Here is a 14981-nt window from a genome sequence, read left to right as displayed (position 1 = left end):
GCGTTCTGTGTTTTCTAGAATTTTCTAGAGTAAGCTCCTGAAAAGATGATCAACATCATGAGTCATCAGAAAAATGCAAATCAAAACCGCAGTCAGATAGCACTTCACAGCCACTAGGATGGCTGTACTCAAAAAGACACGACGGTAAGGGGCACCTGGGTGGCTCAGTCTGTTAAGCGTCTGCCTTGATTTCGGCTCAGGTCATGATCTCAGGGTCGTGAGATCAAGCCCGGCGTCGTGCTCTGCGCTGGAGCTCTAAGCGTGGAGCCTGCTGACGATTCTCCCCCTCCCCCTCCGTCTGCCCCTCCCCATCCCCGGAAAAGAAAAAAAAAAAAAAAGACAGTAACAAGTGTTGGTGAGGACGTGGAAAAGTCGGAACCCTCGTACACTCTTGGTGGGAGTGCAAAACGGCGCGGCTGCTGTGGAAAACGGTCTGGCAATTCCTCTGGTGATTAAACATACGGTCACCATATGGCCCAGCAATTCTACCACTGGGTATATTACCCAGAGAAACAGAAACATCTGTCCACACAGAAGTATGCACACGAATATCCATAGCAGCAGTTCTCATAATGGCTAAAAGGTGGGAAACAACGTCCGTCATGGATGAATGCATAAAAACCCAGTACATCCACACCATGGAATGTTATTTGGTCATAAAAAGGAACAAAGTCGTGACGCACACTGCAGTGTGGATGAACCTTGAAAGCATTATGCGAAGTGACAGAAGACAGTCCCTGAAGACCACATATTGCATGACTCCACATCCAGGAATGTCCAGAATATGCAAATCCACGGAGACAGCAAGGAGCTTGATGGTTGCTAGGGGCTGGGAGAAAGAGGAAAGGGGGAGTGGCTGCTACTGGGTGCGGGGTTTCTTTCGGGAGAGATGAAAATGTTCTAAAATTGGAGCCCAATGATGCCTGCACAACTCTGATAAAAACTACTGAATTATACACTTTAAAGGGGGGGGGCTTTATGGTACATGACAATATCTCAATGAAGCTATTCTGAAAGAAAAGAAAAGAAAAGAAAAGAAAAGAAAAGAAAAGAAGACATAGTTTTAAAAATTAACACAAAGAAACCCACCACAGGCCTAGCCCTGGCCCCTGCCCCATTTCCTCCAAGTGCTGTATGGTGTGGGGCAGGCAAACACAGGGAGGCCCAGCTAAGGCCATTCAGACCCACTCGTGCCTCCAGGTCCTCCGTGGGAGCCGCCATGAGCCCACCCCTCCACTGGGAGCCTGCAGCCCCCTGCCCAGCTCTCCTGTGACCTCCAGAAAAGCCCCCTCTGCTCTCAGGATGCCAGTTTCTCTTCCATAAATTAGGATGACCACAGAGACCACAGGGTGAAACTCCATGCGCTGACAGATACCCCAGGACAGGACCCAGCCCAGCTGGCAACCAGGGCCAGGCCACTGGTGAAACCGAGGACAGCCGGCTCAGTGAAGTGCAGACGCAAACCCAGTTTGAAGGGCAGGGAGCCTCCTCTCAGTAACCCCAATGGCCAGCCTGTGGCACGCGGGCCAGGTGTGCCCACAACTGCCAATTTTCCAGGAAAGCCTGAGAGCTGAAATTTATGTGAAATCTTCTAATTTCAAAATATTCACAACAAAATTCTACTGCTTACAAAGATGCTTTGCAGAAAGAAGCTAACAGTGGACCGAGGAGAGGAGCGTGTGCCGTATTAACAGGACAGCAGGCACAGGTGCGAGCAACACTGGTCTGGGTCCTCGATCCTGACATGTTGGTCCTCACTACAGCCTCGGGCACTTGCAACCATGACATTTTGTCAACAAGGATGTAGGGGCTCAGAAGGGTGATGTCGCCGGCCCCAGATCAAACGAGTGAGTGGAGGGCTTCAGACGGGGTCTTACCGCAGATGTGAAGAGCCCAGGCCCCCAGTTTGCCTGTCCTATTGCTCTCAGCAGGCCCCACACAGTCCTAAGCAGAGTCAGACCCTATTTCAAGGCCCTGTGGTTTGGGATGAGGAGAGGAAGGGCTGGCCGGGCCCTCCTGTAAGCTCTCCTGCCACAGCCTCGACAGGCCAGCTCCACCCCCTGCCTGCTCCGGGAGCCTGGAGCTCTAGCAGAAGGTGATTCTGTTGCATGGGACATGAGCTCAGGTGTCCAGAAGCCCAGCCTGGTTCCCTTAGGACCCATACAAATCTCCCACAGGCCAAGACTGGAGAAGAGAGGGCAGGGTCTGCAAGGATCCTCTGGGGAACAGGGAGAGTCTGGGCAAGTCCAGTCCCTCTCTCCTGTGCCCCTGCAGCCACGGCCTGGAGATTCCGGGTGGCCTGGGGTGGGGGAGGGGGCTCGGAGGTGCAGTTGGAAACCCACAGATGTTGGGAAGACCCACTACTAGTCCTCTGTTCTCCTCCCAGCACCCAAAGGGAGTGCTGCCCTGCCCAAATAAGACCATACCACCTCTTGCCTTACACCTTCAGTGGCTCCCCATTGCTTTTGGGGCAAAGACCCAAATCTTCACCTTGAGGATCAACACCATGGTGGTCCCCACCCTTTCCCCAGCCTCATACCAACCACACAGCCTCCTTCCAATCTAATTCCCTCCTTTCAGCTGCAGGGCCTTTGCATGCGCTGTGTCCTCTGCCTGAAGCACTGTCCCCTCTCGGCTTGCCACCTACCACCCAGTCAACAAGCCCTCATGCTCAAACATCACTTCCCCCAGGAAGCCTTCCTAATCCCCAGGAGAAGTCAGATCCCCGAGACAGGCTTAGAGAGCATATCTGCCTCCTTCCTCAGCCCTGGTCATGGCTCAGAACGTCACACCTATGTGACTACTGGGCTATCTCCCCCACTAAACCGTGAGCTCCCCAAGGGCAGGGACTGTGCTGGGCTTTGTTCTACGCTGCACGTTCAGTATCTGTCACAGCCACACACACACCAGGCACTCAGAAATGACAGGGATGAAGACACGAAGAAATACGAGGGACATCTGGATCCATCGTTCCCTGCATACGTGTGTCCTTGGACCAGGGGCCCGATTCCTCTGCTGTAAACCACGCGGATTAAAGGGGTTAATTATCACAGAGTACTTATAATGGTGCTGGCGTAAGATGCAAGCACGACAATGTCTGCAATTAATAGTTACTGGAGTTTTGAAGTTTCTCTGTTAACCAGAATGTCAAAGCATCCAAAGAGCCCGCCCTGCAGAATCTGGTTACACGAGGCTCCCGAGGAAGGGGGCTCCTTTCCTGCCACGTGGTCTGGGGGCCCAGAGACGTCTTGCTGGATCCTTTCCCAGAAGGGAGAAACTCCGAAATCTTAAGGGCCACCCTGCCCCAGGACGCCCTCCCTTGGGGCCCAGAAGTCCCCCGGCTCCCTCCATCATACCAGCCCAGCGGCAGAAGGGGAAGGCATGCTCCAAAGTGCCCTGAGTGACAACAGACATCGGACCCCTTCTCCCCAGCCCAGGGAGCCAGGCATGTGGCTTCCATTAGGCCACATCTGGACATGCTCAGAGGCAGCCAGGATCCCTGGCACAGCTCCGGCTCAAAGACAGGACCCCCACCCCAGCCGGGCCTGGGGCAATGGCTGGAAACCTCCTTCTCCAGGCCCCAGGGCTGCCATGGCAACATGGCTGGGGGTCATTTCCGGCTCCGAGGCCACCCACTGGCGAGCAGGGCAAAGCTACGTCCCCAGCTCCTCCGCACTGAGGGCCCCTCTGTCACTTGGGATGCCCCAGCCCTCCCCCCACAAGGTCCCCACTTCCCAAAAGATGGTCCATCGGGCCCGACCCCCGCCCATCAGGCTTCCCACCGCCCACCTTTCCCGAGCTGCGTGTACTCAGTTATGGCCATGAATAAATCTGTGTGTGCACTTATCCCTTGAACACCCTCCTCCCCCATGAGACCTCGGGAGGGGATGGCTGTGCTGGCCTTGTTCACAGGCACAGCCCCCAGCGCAGAGAGGGTGGGCCACAAACATCTGTTGAGGAAATAAATAGGCAGAATGAAGAGTGGAGGGTGACAACCAGTGGCTAACATTTTTAATTACTCAGCAAGTGCTAAGCTCCATGCCCAGCACTGGACAGGAATCAGCTCCTTTCAACTTCAAGACATCCCCACGAAGCAGGGACCTCCCAGCTGCTTACGGACGGAGAAAAGGAGGCCCAAAACAGTGAGCCACTTGCCTGAGTTACGCGGGCAGTGGAGCAGAGCTCGTGAGCTGGTGGGGGATGGCTGGACACGGGGTGAGGAGAGGAGGAAAGACGGCCGGGGGCGGTCAGTGGCAGGCTAGTCCTTATTTATCTGGCTAGGGCAAGCTCTCCCCACTCCCCGCTCCCAGCTTCCCACACCTTCCTTTCCTTGCACACCAAAAAATGCAGCTGCCTGTCCGTGCCCTGGTAATTATCTCTGGGCTCTGCCTGCGCTGGGCCCTCCGCCAGGACAGCCCTTGGATGGGATAGGGGACACCCCATCAGGGGCCCCTGCCCCCAAGCAGCCTTCATCAAAGGCCACACCCCGAAATCCATTTGAGAAAGCACAGGGCAGAGAAAAAAAAAACAAAACAAAAACTAGGGCTCCTGGAAACAAAGTAATTCTCCAAGATTCCAAAGGCCCAGAACCACAGAGAGGCCTCTGGGGTGAGGGGTGGGGGTGGGGGGCGGGGGCTGTGTCTATTTTGGAACCCTTGGAGGCTGCAACCCAAACACGCTGCATGCACCATGCTCCACGGCCAGGCCTGCAAGCGCTCCCTGGGCACACATGTACTTCATTACAGCCCCCACCCCACCCCACGCATGCTCCCCACATCCTGCAGGCTCAGGGCTGGGTAAGGAGGAGCCCCCTGAAGCCCACTGCCCTGGTTCCAGGCCACCGACTCCCACTGTGTGACCTGGAGCCATGAGCCACACCTCTCTGACCTTGATGTGGCCAGTTTTAAAGGAGCCCACCTCCCCAGCTTATGGAAGGATCAGGTCACAGAAATGGGGCTGGCACCTAGGAGGTACTCACTCAGCAAGGGTGAGTTCTATGCCCCACTCACCATAATGAGGCTGGAAGGAGAGCCATCTGGGCTGGGGGGGCCGCTGATCCTCCCACCAGGGCAGAAGGAGCCTGCAATTTCACCCCCTCACTACTTGTGCACAAGCTTTGCACACAGTCTGTGCCCAACATGGGCTACAGTACTTGACAGATGGGAAAACGGGGCCCAGGCCAATTGAAAGACCTGCCCAAGGCCACACAGCTGTGGGCAGCAGGGTGGGTATATGGGAATGCTGCAGAAATCCCGGAGCCCCCTCATGCCCCTTCCTCCAAGAAACCTTCCCACACACCACCCAGGCATCCCTCCCTCACAGCCCCCAGTCTGTAGATATGGGCCATAGTGGTCCATTTCTGCCTCCCCAGGGCCCACCAGGGCCTATTCACAGTTAATGCCTAACGAAGGTTTATAGAGAAGGTTCATGTATGAGACTGAACAAGACACAGACTCTCAGCTATGGGGAGGGATCTCTAGACAGCCAGACAACTGCCTAGGGTACCCTCAGAGGTGAGGCAGGGAGCCAGGGAGGGGTGTTGGGAGGGGATCAGACAGGTATAAAGATTCAGGGAAGGCTTCCTGGGGGAGGTGCTGCCTGAGCTGGCAGGGAACAGTGTGAGCAAATGGATGGAATAGAGGGGCTATGTCAGTGTAAGGTGTTCATAGGATGGAAGGGAAGCCAGGATGAGAAAGGATGGTGGGGGGTGGCCAGAAAGCCCCCACTGATTCACTCCTTTGTTTACCCGATACTCACAGAACACCAATTGCGTTGCCAGGCCCTGCTGAAGGCCCTTAGGCATAGCAGAGAAAATGATAGATGTGGCCCTTCCACTCATGGCACTAACATTCTACTAGGGGTGACAACATTAAACGAGTTAACGATGTGCTAAAATGTCAGATATTGCTAGGAGAAATTAAAGCAGGGTAAGAGGAAGGTGGAGTGCTCTTTTAACTGGGTGGTCAGAGAAGGCCTCTCTGGGGAGGTGACCTGGAAAAGAGAGCTTAATAGAGGGAAGGAATGAGGCACATGGACACCTGGGAGAGCATTTCAAGAGGGGGTGGCAAGTGCAAAGGCCCTGGGGCTGGAAGGTACCTGAAAGGGGCTAGGAAGCCTGTGCTAAGCCAAGTGGGTGAGGGAGAAGGTCAACAGGAACTAAGTGTTTATGCCCCACTCCCAACTTCATATGTTAAAACCCTAATGGTGGGGAGGGTCAGGTAAGCATCTGACTTCAGCTCAGGTCATGATCCTGGGGTCCTAGGATCGAGCCCTACCTCAGGCTCCCTGCTCAATGGGGAGCCTGCTTCTCCCTCTGCCCCCACACCCGCCCCACTTGTGCTCTCTCTCTCTCTTTCTCGAATAAATAAACAAAATCTTAAAAAAAAAAAAAAAAAGCCGTAATAGGGATGGTATGTGGAGATGACCCTTTGGAGAGATGTAATTAGGCCATGAGGATGGATCCCTCATGATGGGATTAGTGCCCTTCTAAGAAGAGATGCAAGAAAACTTGCTCCTTCTGTCTCTCAGATGAGATGCACCCTCCTCTGTCATGCAAGGACACAATGAGCAGATGGCCATCTGCAAACCAGGAAGAGGGCTCTCACCAGACACTAAGTCTGCCGGCCCCTTGATCTTGGCCCGCCCAGCCTCCAGAACTGTGAGAAATAAATGCTCTGGGTGTAAGCCCCCCAGTCTATGGCATTTTTGTAACAGCAGCCAGAATAGGGGTGCCTGGGTGGCACAGTGGTTAAGCGTCTGCCTTCGGCTCAGGGCGTGATCCCGGCATTATGGGATCGAGCCCCACATCAGGCTCCTCCGCCATGAGCCTGCTTCTTCCTCTCCCACTCCCCCTGCTTGTGTTCCCTCTCTCGCTGGCTGTCTCTATCTCTGTCGAATAAATAAAAATAAATAAAATCTTTAAAAAAAAAACAAACGAACAGACTAAGACAAGGGTGATGAAGAGCCGGTCCGGGAGGTCATGGGGCCAACTGGGGCAGAGCCTGCAGCCCTGGAGAGACCTTTGGCTTCTACTCTGAGTAGGTTGGAGCCCCGGCAGGGCACCGCACAGAGCAGGGACAAGAATGACATGTGTGTTAACAGGACCCCTGGCTGGCAGGGGAGGCAGCCCTGGTCCTGGGCTCTTGCAAGGAGGCCCCATGAGAGACCATGTGTCTTCTGCTGTGACCTCAGAGACCAAGAACACAGCCACACCCAGAGGCTATTGGCAGGGGGGATGGGAGCTGGACCAGGTCTGCGAAACCTTCCACTTCCTGCCAGGGCACCTGTGAACCCCACTGGGCCCAACGTGCACTTGAGCTGGAACCCTCCTCGGGGAACCCCAGCCCTGAGAAGGTATGCCTAAGAGGCCCTCAACCACAGCCCCACCAGTAGCCCAGCACCTACCGCAACAGGGACCTCACCCCTACCCACCCGCTCTGCCCCCAGGAGTGCAGTGGTGGAGAAAGAGCCATCTCAGAGCCACCTGCCCTGTAGTGTGGGGGCTGGGCTGACTGGCCCTAGCCTGGCCCCACAGACCTAGCTTCCCCAGCCCTAGGCACCTGTGCAGAGAGCTGGGGGCCCTGACAGGGCCCTGAGGCTGCCCTTCCCTGGGCTGAGTGCCCCTGGAGGAACTAGAATAGGGTCTTACCTTCAGGGTCACCTCTGGGGACAGAATGAACAGAGTTGGGGTCTCTGTCTTCCTCTGGCCGAGAACGGGGCAGAACGGGTGGCTGCTTGGGCACTTCCTGGGTGGGTGGGACCCAGGCTGCCTCTTGGGGAGATGTGGCCAGGATGGTGTGGGTGCTGGGCTTTGTTGTATCCCCAGGAGAGCTCGGTGTGGTCTGTGACAGGGGGACACTGACCGTGCTTGACCCCAGAACAGTCCCAGCTCCCTCCTGCTCAGCACTGTGGGGGGTGGGCTGGGCTTCTGGGATTAAGTTCTCTTCAGGCCCTGCCCTCGCCTCTGCCTTGTCCTCTTGGGCAGGGAGACCAGGCCCCGTTGGGCCTGGAGTGGGTGGTCCATCCAGCCCCCTGGGGCCGCCTGCTGCTGGCTGCTCCTTGATGGCCAATTCCTCTGTCTCCTCCTGCCCTTCACCCTGGCTGTCCTCTGTCACTCTCCTGGCTTTGGCTTGCACTGGGGCCGGGGGACCCAGGGCAGCAGCCGCCGTGGGCCTAGGGAGAGCAGCCGGCCAGGGCGTGGCCTGGATGGCGGAGGACGGCTGACTGCCACCTCCCAGAGCAGCCGGGCCCCCAGCGCCCGCCTGGAGCTCCCCCGCCAGGGCCGCTGCAGCTTCTGCCTCAGCCACCTCCTGGTCATAGCTGTAGGGGTCTTCGTAGTGTCGCTCGGGGTCACCCTCCTCCGCATCTGAGAAGTTCCCGGTGGCAGCCGCGGGCATGGCTTCGGCATCTCCACGGCAACCGGGGAGCTGGTAGCAGATGAGCTCGCCCCCAGTGTCAGGACAGTGGCAGGCCCGGCAGGGCGGCAGGTGGACAGTGTGGCCGGCGGCGTACTTGCGCCCGGTGTGGACGCAGCCCACCTGGCCGCACTGCGGGCAGCTGTCGGCCGCCACCACGGCCTCGATGCAGTTAGGGGGCAGCTCTGGGCACAGCATGAACTGACAGCTGATCTTGCCACCGCCCGGCGGGCAGGAGCACTCGGTGCTGCCGAAGTCTACGAAGTAGGACTGGCCGGCCGGCACCCGGCCGCGCACAAAGCCGCCTTGCAGGCAGTCATAGTACTGGTAGCCCTCGCACGCACAGCCCTGCTGCACGCACGTGGCGCAGCAGGCGCCCGGCTCCAGCGCCTCCTCGATGCAGTTCTCCAGCGGCGGGCACTCGACACCCGTGCAGTCCTGCCTCGGGGCAGCCGTGCCGGGGCTCGGGCCCAGGGCCAGGGCCAGGGTCAGGGCCAGCCAGGCTCCTGCAGGCTCCCGGAGCCACGCCATGATCCCACAGCCGGCCCAGGTGCTGCCTCGAAATGAGCCGCCTCCACTGCTGCGAGGCCCTGGGGGAATGGGAAAGAACACCTGTCAGCGCCCCGGGAGGGGGGGGTGGCACACACCTGGACAGCCGCCCGCACACGCACACGGCTGGACCGCGCCTCCTTCCCTCCCACGTGTGCACCCCGGGAATACAGCCCCCGCGCATGCTCCCCGGCACGTTGCCCCGACGCACAGACCGGAGCCTCCGCCGTCACGCATGCGCCACAGGTGTCGGCGTACAGAGTCGCTAACGGGGCCCCAACTCTGGGCCACAGACCACCCCCCACCCTTGCCTGCCTTCTGTCACATGTCCTCTGAGTGGGAGCCTCCTGCCCACAGCCCCACAGCACCCCCCACACACCCCTGCACTCTCACTCACATTCAGGGCACACATCTAGTCTCTCACACCCTTGGTGACAGGCACCACGGTCGCTCACACACAGTTACACTGTCTCATCTACAGCCTCATCCACGTGCCAGGACACCACAGGTGGTCACACACACACACCCGTCCAAATGATTTCTCTCCCCGCCGAAGTCCAACTCGATCCCCAGCCATCTATCAAGAGGCGCAGCTGCCAGTCAGAGGATATGGTCAGGTAGTTGCTGGGCAGGAAGAAGCCCCCTCCCGGGCTGTGGCACAGCCCGCCAAGCCCCCCACTCTAGCCCCCAGACTGCGAGGCTCGGGAACACCGCCCACCCCGAAGACTCCCTTGGACTACAAGTTTAGCCACAGGGGAGGCTCCTGCCAATGTCCTCGGCTGCCTCTGCAAATGTTACCACCATTCCCAGAATTATTCTAGATACCTGCTGTCTTTAACACCCTCACCCCCCAAGTCCTGGCCACTCTTCCCCAGGAAGAGCTCTCCACTCTCTGCCCCTTCTCTTCGTTTCCTTGGCCCCACCCCAGCCCCAGCCTCACCTCCCATCTGCCCTGGGATATGCCCTCCCTGCCCCCCACAACCCCACTCAGCCCTTCCTCTGCAAAGCCCATGTGACCTGAGAGCAGCTGATCCCCACACACCGTGGCCCCAAGCTCTGTGGTGGCTTCCCTGCTCCAGCAAGGAAAGGTCCACGATCCCAGTGGGAACCGCCCTGACCCTGCCCTCACTCCCAGACATGGGCTCCTTCTCCACCCACCGCAGCGAGGCTGAGCTATTGTTTGCAGTCACTTTGCTAAAATTGTCTGGCTTTCTATAAAAAGGGGGGGAAAAAACAATAAAGTGGCATTTCTAGTATTTTAAGTGCTTGTCATTTCAAACCTATATATATAATAATTTCAAACATTTCGACATTCAAACAAACGATATAACAGTAACTTCTGAGAAGTTTCTGACAAGAGAAGAGAGGGAGCAGGGAGTGGATCCACCACTGTTTTCTAAAGGAAGCAGCTTCATGCTGCCACCCTCCCCACCCCCAGTGATGCCCAGGGCAGGGCGGGCGGACGGGACTAGAGTGGAGTGCAAGGACCTGAGCGAGGGGGGCAGTGACAGTGACTCAGCATCCAGCACAGCAGGACAAGGAGGTCAGCCTCTGCCAGCCAGTCAACCAGAACTGACTGAACAGGTCCTATGTGCTGGGCTCCTTTAGAACTGGGGGGTTGTCAGCAAATAAGAGGCTCCACGGCCATTCTGCCAACGCAGAGGCTCTGATGTGGGGAGGCAGGTAACAAACCCACAGCAGTGCAGATTACTGAATGCCCAGCAGTAATAAGTACAATGGAGAAATAAACGACAGAAAGCAAGGAAGTGGATCAGGAAGTGACTGGGGCTGTGGGAAAGCCTAGTTTAGCCAGGGTGGTCAAACAAGTCTTCTTGAAGGAAGTGCCATTTCATCTGAGGCCTGAGGGAACCAAAGGAGACTGCCATGTGAATAGCTGGAGGTAAAGACATGTCTATATGTCAGCCAACCAAACAGCAAGTGCAAAGGGCCTGAGGCAGGACCAGCAGGAGGGAGATGAGGAACAGCAGAGGGCCACCATAGCTGAGCAAATGAGCAAGGACGAGTGTGGTAACAGCAGTCAGATCAAGCAGGGCTTCTGGCTCTGGCAAGCGCTGCTGGAAGCTGTGGAGTCTGGGACCATCTGATGGAACTCTCTACTTAAAGGGATTCACCTGGCTGCTATGTTGAGAACAGGGGAGTTAGGCAGGAGCAGGGAGACCAGGGGGAGGGCCAGGGTGGCAAGGGATGGAAAGTGGAATTATTTGAAAGGTAGAATTGACAGGATTGCTGATGGACTGGATGGGGTGTGACAGGAGAGGAGTATGGTAGAGCCAAGGTTTTGGCCCAACGACCTGGAAGGATGGAGCTCTGGCTTCCTGAGGCCGGGAAGGCTGCCGAAGGAGGGCCTACAGGGGGATGTGCAGCCCAGTTCGGGCCATGACAAATTTAAGAAGCCCAAGGAAAGTCCAAATGAATTTGGTAAAGACACAGAGGAAAATCCACCCCCACCCCCAAGCCGAGAAGCCATCTCAGGAGGTGGGTGGGTGGGGGAGGGGGCTCTATAAAGTGCAACTAGGAATCGTCTGTAGGGAAAACTGGGGCCTGTAATCTCCCCTGACCAGGTTGATGACCCTCTACCTGGAGATGGTGGGGCACAAAGGCCCAAAAGTGGCCCGAGTCCACTCTTAATAGCGTCATTTAAGAAAGGAAACCTTTACAAACCAAGACCCAAACCCTCCTCCCACCTCCATGTTGCTCACACGAACAATGCATCCCCAAGAGGCAAATATTCTCGCCACAGGCTGGCAGGCTTCTCCAAGAGCTTCTCCCAGAGGAACTTTGTTCCCAGCCAGCCCTGCCACACTCCACCCTGTCTCACATTCTCCCGCGAGTTGGTCCCCTAGTTCCTCTCGGCCCCCTGGGTGCCCTGGCCCTGGACCCTCACCCCAAGGGTCACATTCTGCCCACACCTAGGTGATTCTAGATCTTGGGTTTGCCCATCACCCCCACCCCAGACTGGGGGGAACTGGAAAGGACATCAGGCCCTGGCTTTGCGTACTCCTCATCTGTGGGGCAATCCTGCGCGAACTCCCCTGCCTGCATCTGTAACAATGACCACACCTCAGGTCACAGCAGGGGGCCCACAGGTCCTGGGGTGCTAGTCAGCCAACTCAGCGTTTCGTTTGTCCCTCACAGGGGGTTTTCGTTTTAAATTAACCAGGGGCGCCTGGGTGGCGCAGTCGTTGAGCGTCTGCCTTCGGCTCAGGGCGTGATCCCGGAGTCCTGGGATCGAGCCCCACATCGGGCTTCTCCCCTGGGAGCCTGCTTCTTCCTCTCCCACTCCCCCTGCTTGTGTTCCCTCTCTCGCTGGCTGTCTCTCTCTCTGCCAAATAAATAAATCTTTCCAAAAAATAAATAAATAAGTAAATTAGTTAACCAGCATTTACAAATTGGAAATGTTCACATGAAAATTTAGGTTTCTAAAGAAAGAGGAAAGGAAAGGAAAGGAAAGGAAAGGAAAGGAAAAGAAAAGAAAAGAAAAGAAAAGAAAAGAAAAGAAAAGAAAAGAAAAGAAAAGAAAAGAAATTTCTGACTCCTCTTAAGAAACCACCGAGGGGGGGCGCCTGGGTGGCACAGCGGTTAAGCGTCTGCCTTCGGCTCAGGGCGTGATCCCGGCGTTATGGGATCTAGCCCCACATCAGGCTCTTCTGCTATGAGCCTGCTTCTTTCTCTCCCACTCCCCCTGCTTGTCTCTCTCTCTCGCTGGCTGTCTCTATCTCTGTCGAATAAATAAATAAAATATTTAAAAAAAAAAAAAAAAAACCACCGAGGGGCGCCTGGGTGGCACAGCGGTTAAGCGTCTGCCTTCGGCTCAGGGCGTGATCCCGGCGTATGAGATCAAGCCCCACATCAGGCTCCTCTGCTATGAGCCTGCTTCTCCCTCTCCCCCTGCTTGTGTTCCCTCTCTCGCTGGCTGTCTCTCTCTCTGTCGAATAAATAAAATCTTTAAAAAAAAAAAAAAAGTCACCGAACCCTAGCCACCCTGAGATGTCACATGGGGTATGGGCTCCTGTTCCCCACAAAGCCTATGTGGCCTCATCACTGACTTACACATGCTTGGGTGTCCTTGAATTCAGGGTCTCCCCAGGCTCACCCCTAAACTGGAAACCTCATCCTCATTCCCACTATGGTCTCCAGCTGGAAGAATGGAAGCCCGGGGCGTCCACATGCTGCTCAGAGTCTCGTGGTGCTGTCTGAAGGCTGTGTGCCCACCTGTGAGAGGGGTGGGACCCACGGAGACATGTTTGGAGGAGGTGGCCCAGTGGGGAGGGTCTTGAGCCTCCTTTAGGGTGGCTCACCTGGAGAAGAGCAGCCACGGAAAGCTCCAGAGCATCTCCACAGCTGCTCTGGGTAGGTCAGGACCCACAGCTGTGTATGAAGGGTGGAGGGGGGTAGAGCTCAGCTCCACAGGGGAAAAGCTTTCTCTAGGTCAAGCATTAGACCAGGCTGCTAGGGGGAAGGGGTGAGCTCCCTGTCCTTGGAGATAAGCAAGCGGGCCTGGAAACACACAGGTGAGAAGTAGGAGGGCACAATCTCTACGTTGCTTTTCTCAGATCCAAACATGTCCCTCCTGGAGACTCCAGCTGCTGTTTTCCCACGGCCCCCACAGCAAGTGGCCCCCTTCATGTCTGGCTTCTGCAGACATCCCCCCCTTCCAATCTAAAAAGAGGAGCCACAAGGGGAAGGGCTGAGAAAGGGAGGCTGACCTCCCTGCAGGGGGGAGCCCCAGCAGCCAGACTGTGGTCACAAAGAGCCTCCAGCCAGGCTGCCCGGTGCCTGCAGGCTGGGTCACACACTCCCAAGGTGGGAACTTATCAGGGACCAGGGAGAGGCAGAGCCAAACCCGCGCGGCCTCTGCTCTACACCCATCCCACTGGCAAAGCTGGCGAATGTATGCACGTTCATAATAACGTAACTGTGATTATGACAAAGCCAGCTGGCCCAAGCGACCACAGGAGCAGACACCCTGGAGAGGGCCATCTACGCAGTTAGGTCCACAAGCATGTGCAGTGCACACAGGCCACGTCCTCCTGTCCACTGAGCTATCCAAAGAAATCTGCGGAGGTCCACATGCCCACGGTGGTCACCAGGTATTCATCTGGTGATAGGTGGGGACCCAGCAGGCTCAGGCCACGATGCTGCTCCCTGTCCCTAGATCCACTCCCCGCCCTCCTCCACCCTGCTCTGCACACCCTGCTCTGCACCTGGAGGCTGACCTCTCCAGCCCGCATCCCAGAGGCTCCTGCACCCCTCAATGGCAGCCACTTACAGCAGATCAGAGGGTGGGGTACCTATTCCCCATCTGCCACCCCCTTTCCCTCCAGGGCAGGGTTTGGTGGTGGCTGCCCCCTCCGCCAAAGGCCACGACTCCAGCTGGGTGACCCTGCTGGGTTCAGGGGGCGCTAAGGGCTCCCCACCGCCGCCACGACTCCAAGCACGGCCCCAGCCCCTAGAGCTCCCTCAACCCTGCCCACACCTCTGTTCTACAGCTCCTCATTAACCACTCCTCTGGTAAACCTGGGAGCCCCACCACCCTGTTTCCTGCTGGGACCCTGCCAGACGCATCCCTGTGAGCACCCCACAGAAAGCTAGGTCAATGATTTGGGGTACACAGAGCACCAAGGATGGACCTTGAAAATAGAGCACGAAGTGGAACAGGTAAGAAAGAGAACAAGCTAGCCCAACACCGTTCATATGGAGTAAAAATACCCACGCCCAAAGTAAAAGACACCATTTGCAAAACATGGGCAAACAGAAATGCACTGAGCAGAGCTGGACATCTGCCACAGTGGGAAACTGGAATGGCGTGGGGAGCAAAGATAATGGGAATAAACCGACCAATAAAATAAAAGCAGGACCCTGCGGAGACCAAGATAATAGTGTGTTATTAGTTGAGGAGTATAATTAACTTGACTCTTAGTGCCTGAGGTCTAGCTGAAAAAACAGAAAGAATCCCATGTCCTAACTGGGCCCCTCCGTAAGCAGGAACCCCACCAG

At 56.6% G+C, this 14981-nt stretch overlaps 1 protein-coding gene across 5 annotated transcripts in view; it reads right to left on the bottom strand.

Moving 5' to 3' along the window:
* The window catches only part of FBLN2 (fibulin 2), an 89488-nt gene that overhangs the window by 51010 nt on the left and 23497 nt on the right, over positions 1-14981 (bottom strand). For all 5 annotated transcript variants that reach the window (XM_045812429.2, XM_045812431.2, XM_045812430.2 and 2 more), the window contains exon 2: positions 7649-9004. In XM_045812429.2, the coding sequence (XP_045668385.2) occupies positions 7649-8945 (1297 nt within the window). In that variant the 5' untranslated portion in view covers positions 8946-9004. The remainder of the gene's footprint in view (positions 1-7648; positions 9005-14981) is intronic.

This window comes from Ursus americanus, chromosome 14 (genome assembly GCF_024610735.1).
Source record: "Ursus americanus isolate L20-20 chromosome 14, mUrsAme1.1.p, whole genome shotgun sequence".
Taxonomy (NCBI): domain Eukaryota; kingdom Metazoa; phylum Chordata; class Mammalia; order Carnivora; family Ursidae; genus Ursus; species Ursus americanus.
Note: the sequence above shows the minus strand (reverse complement) of the source record. Positions and strands in the feature narration are given on the sequence as shown.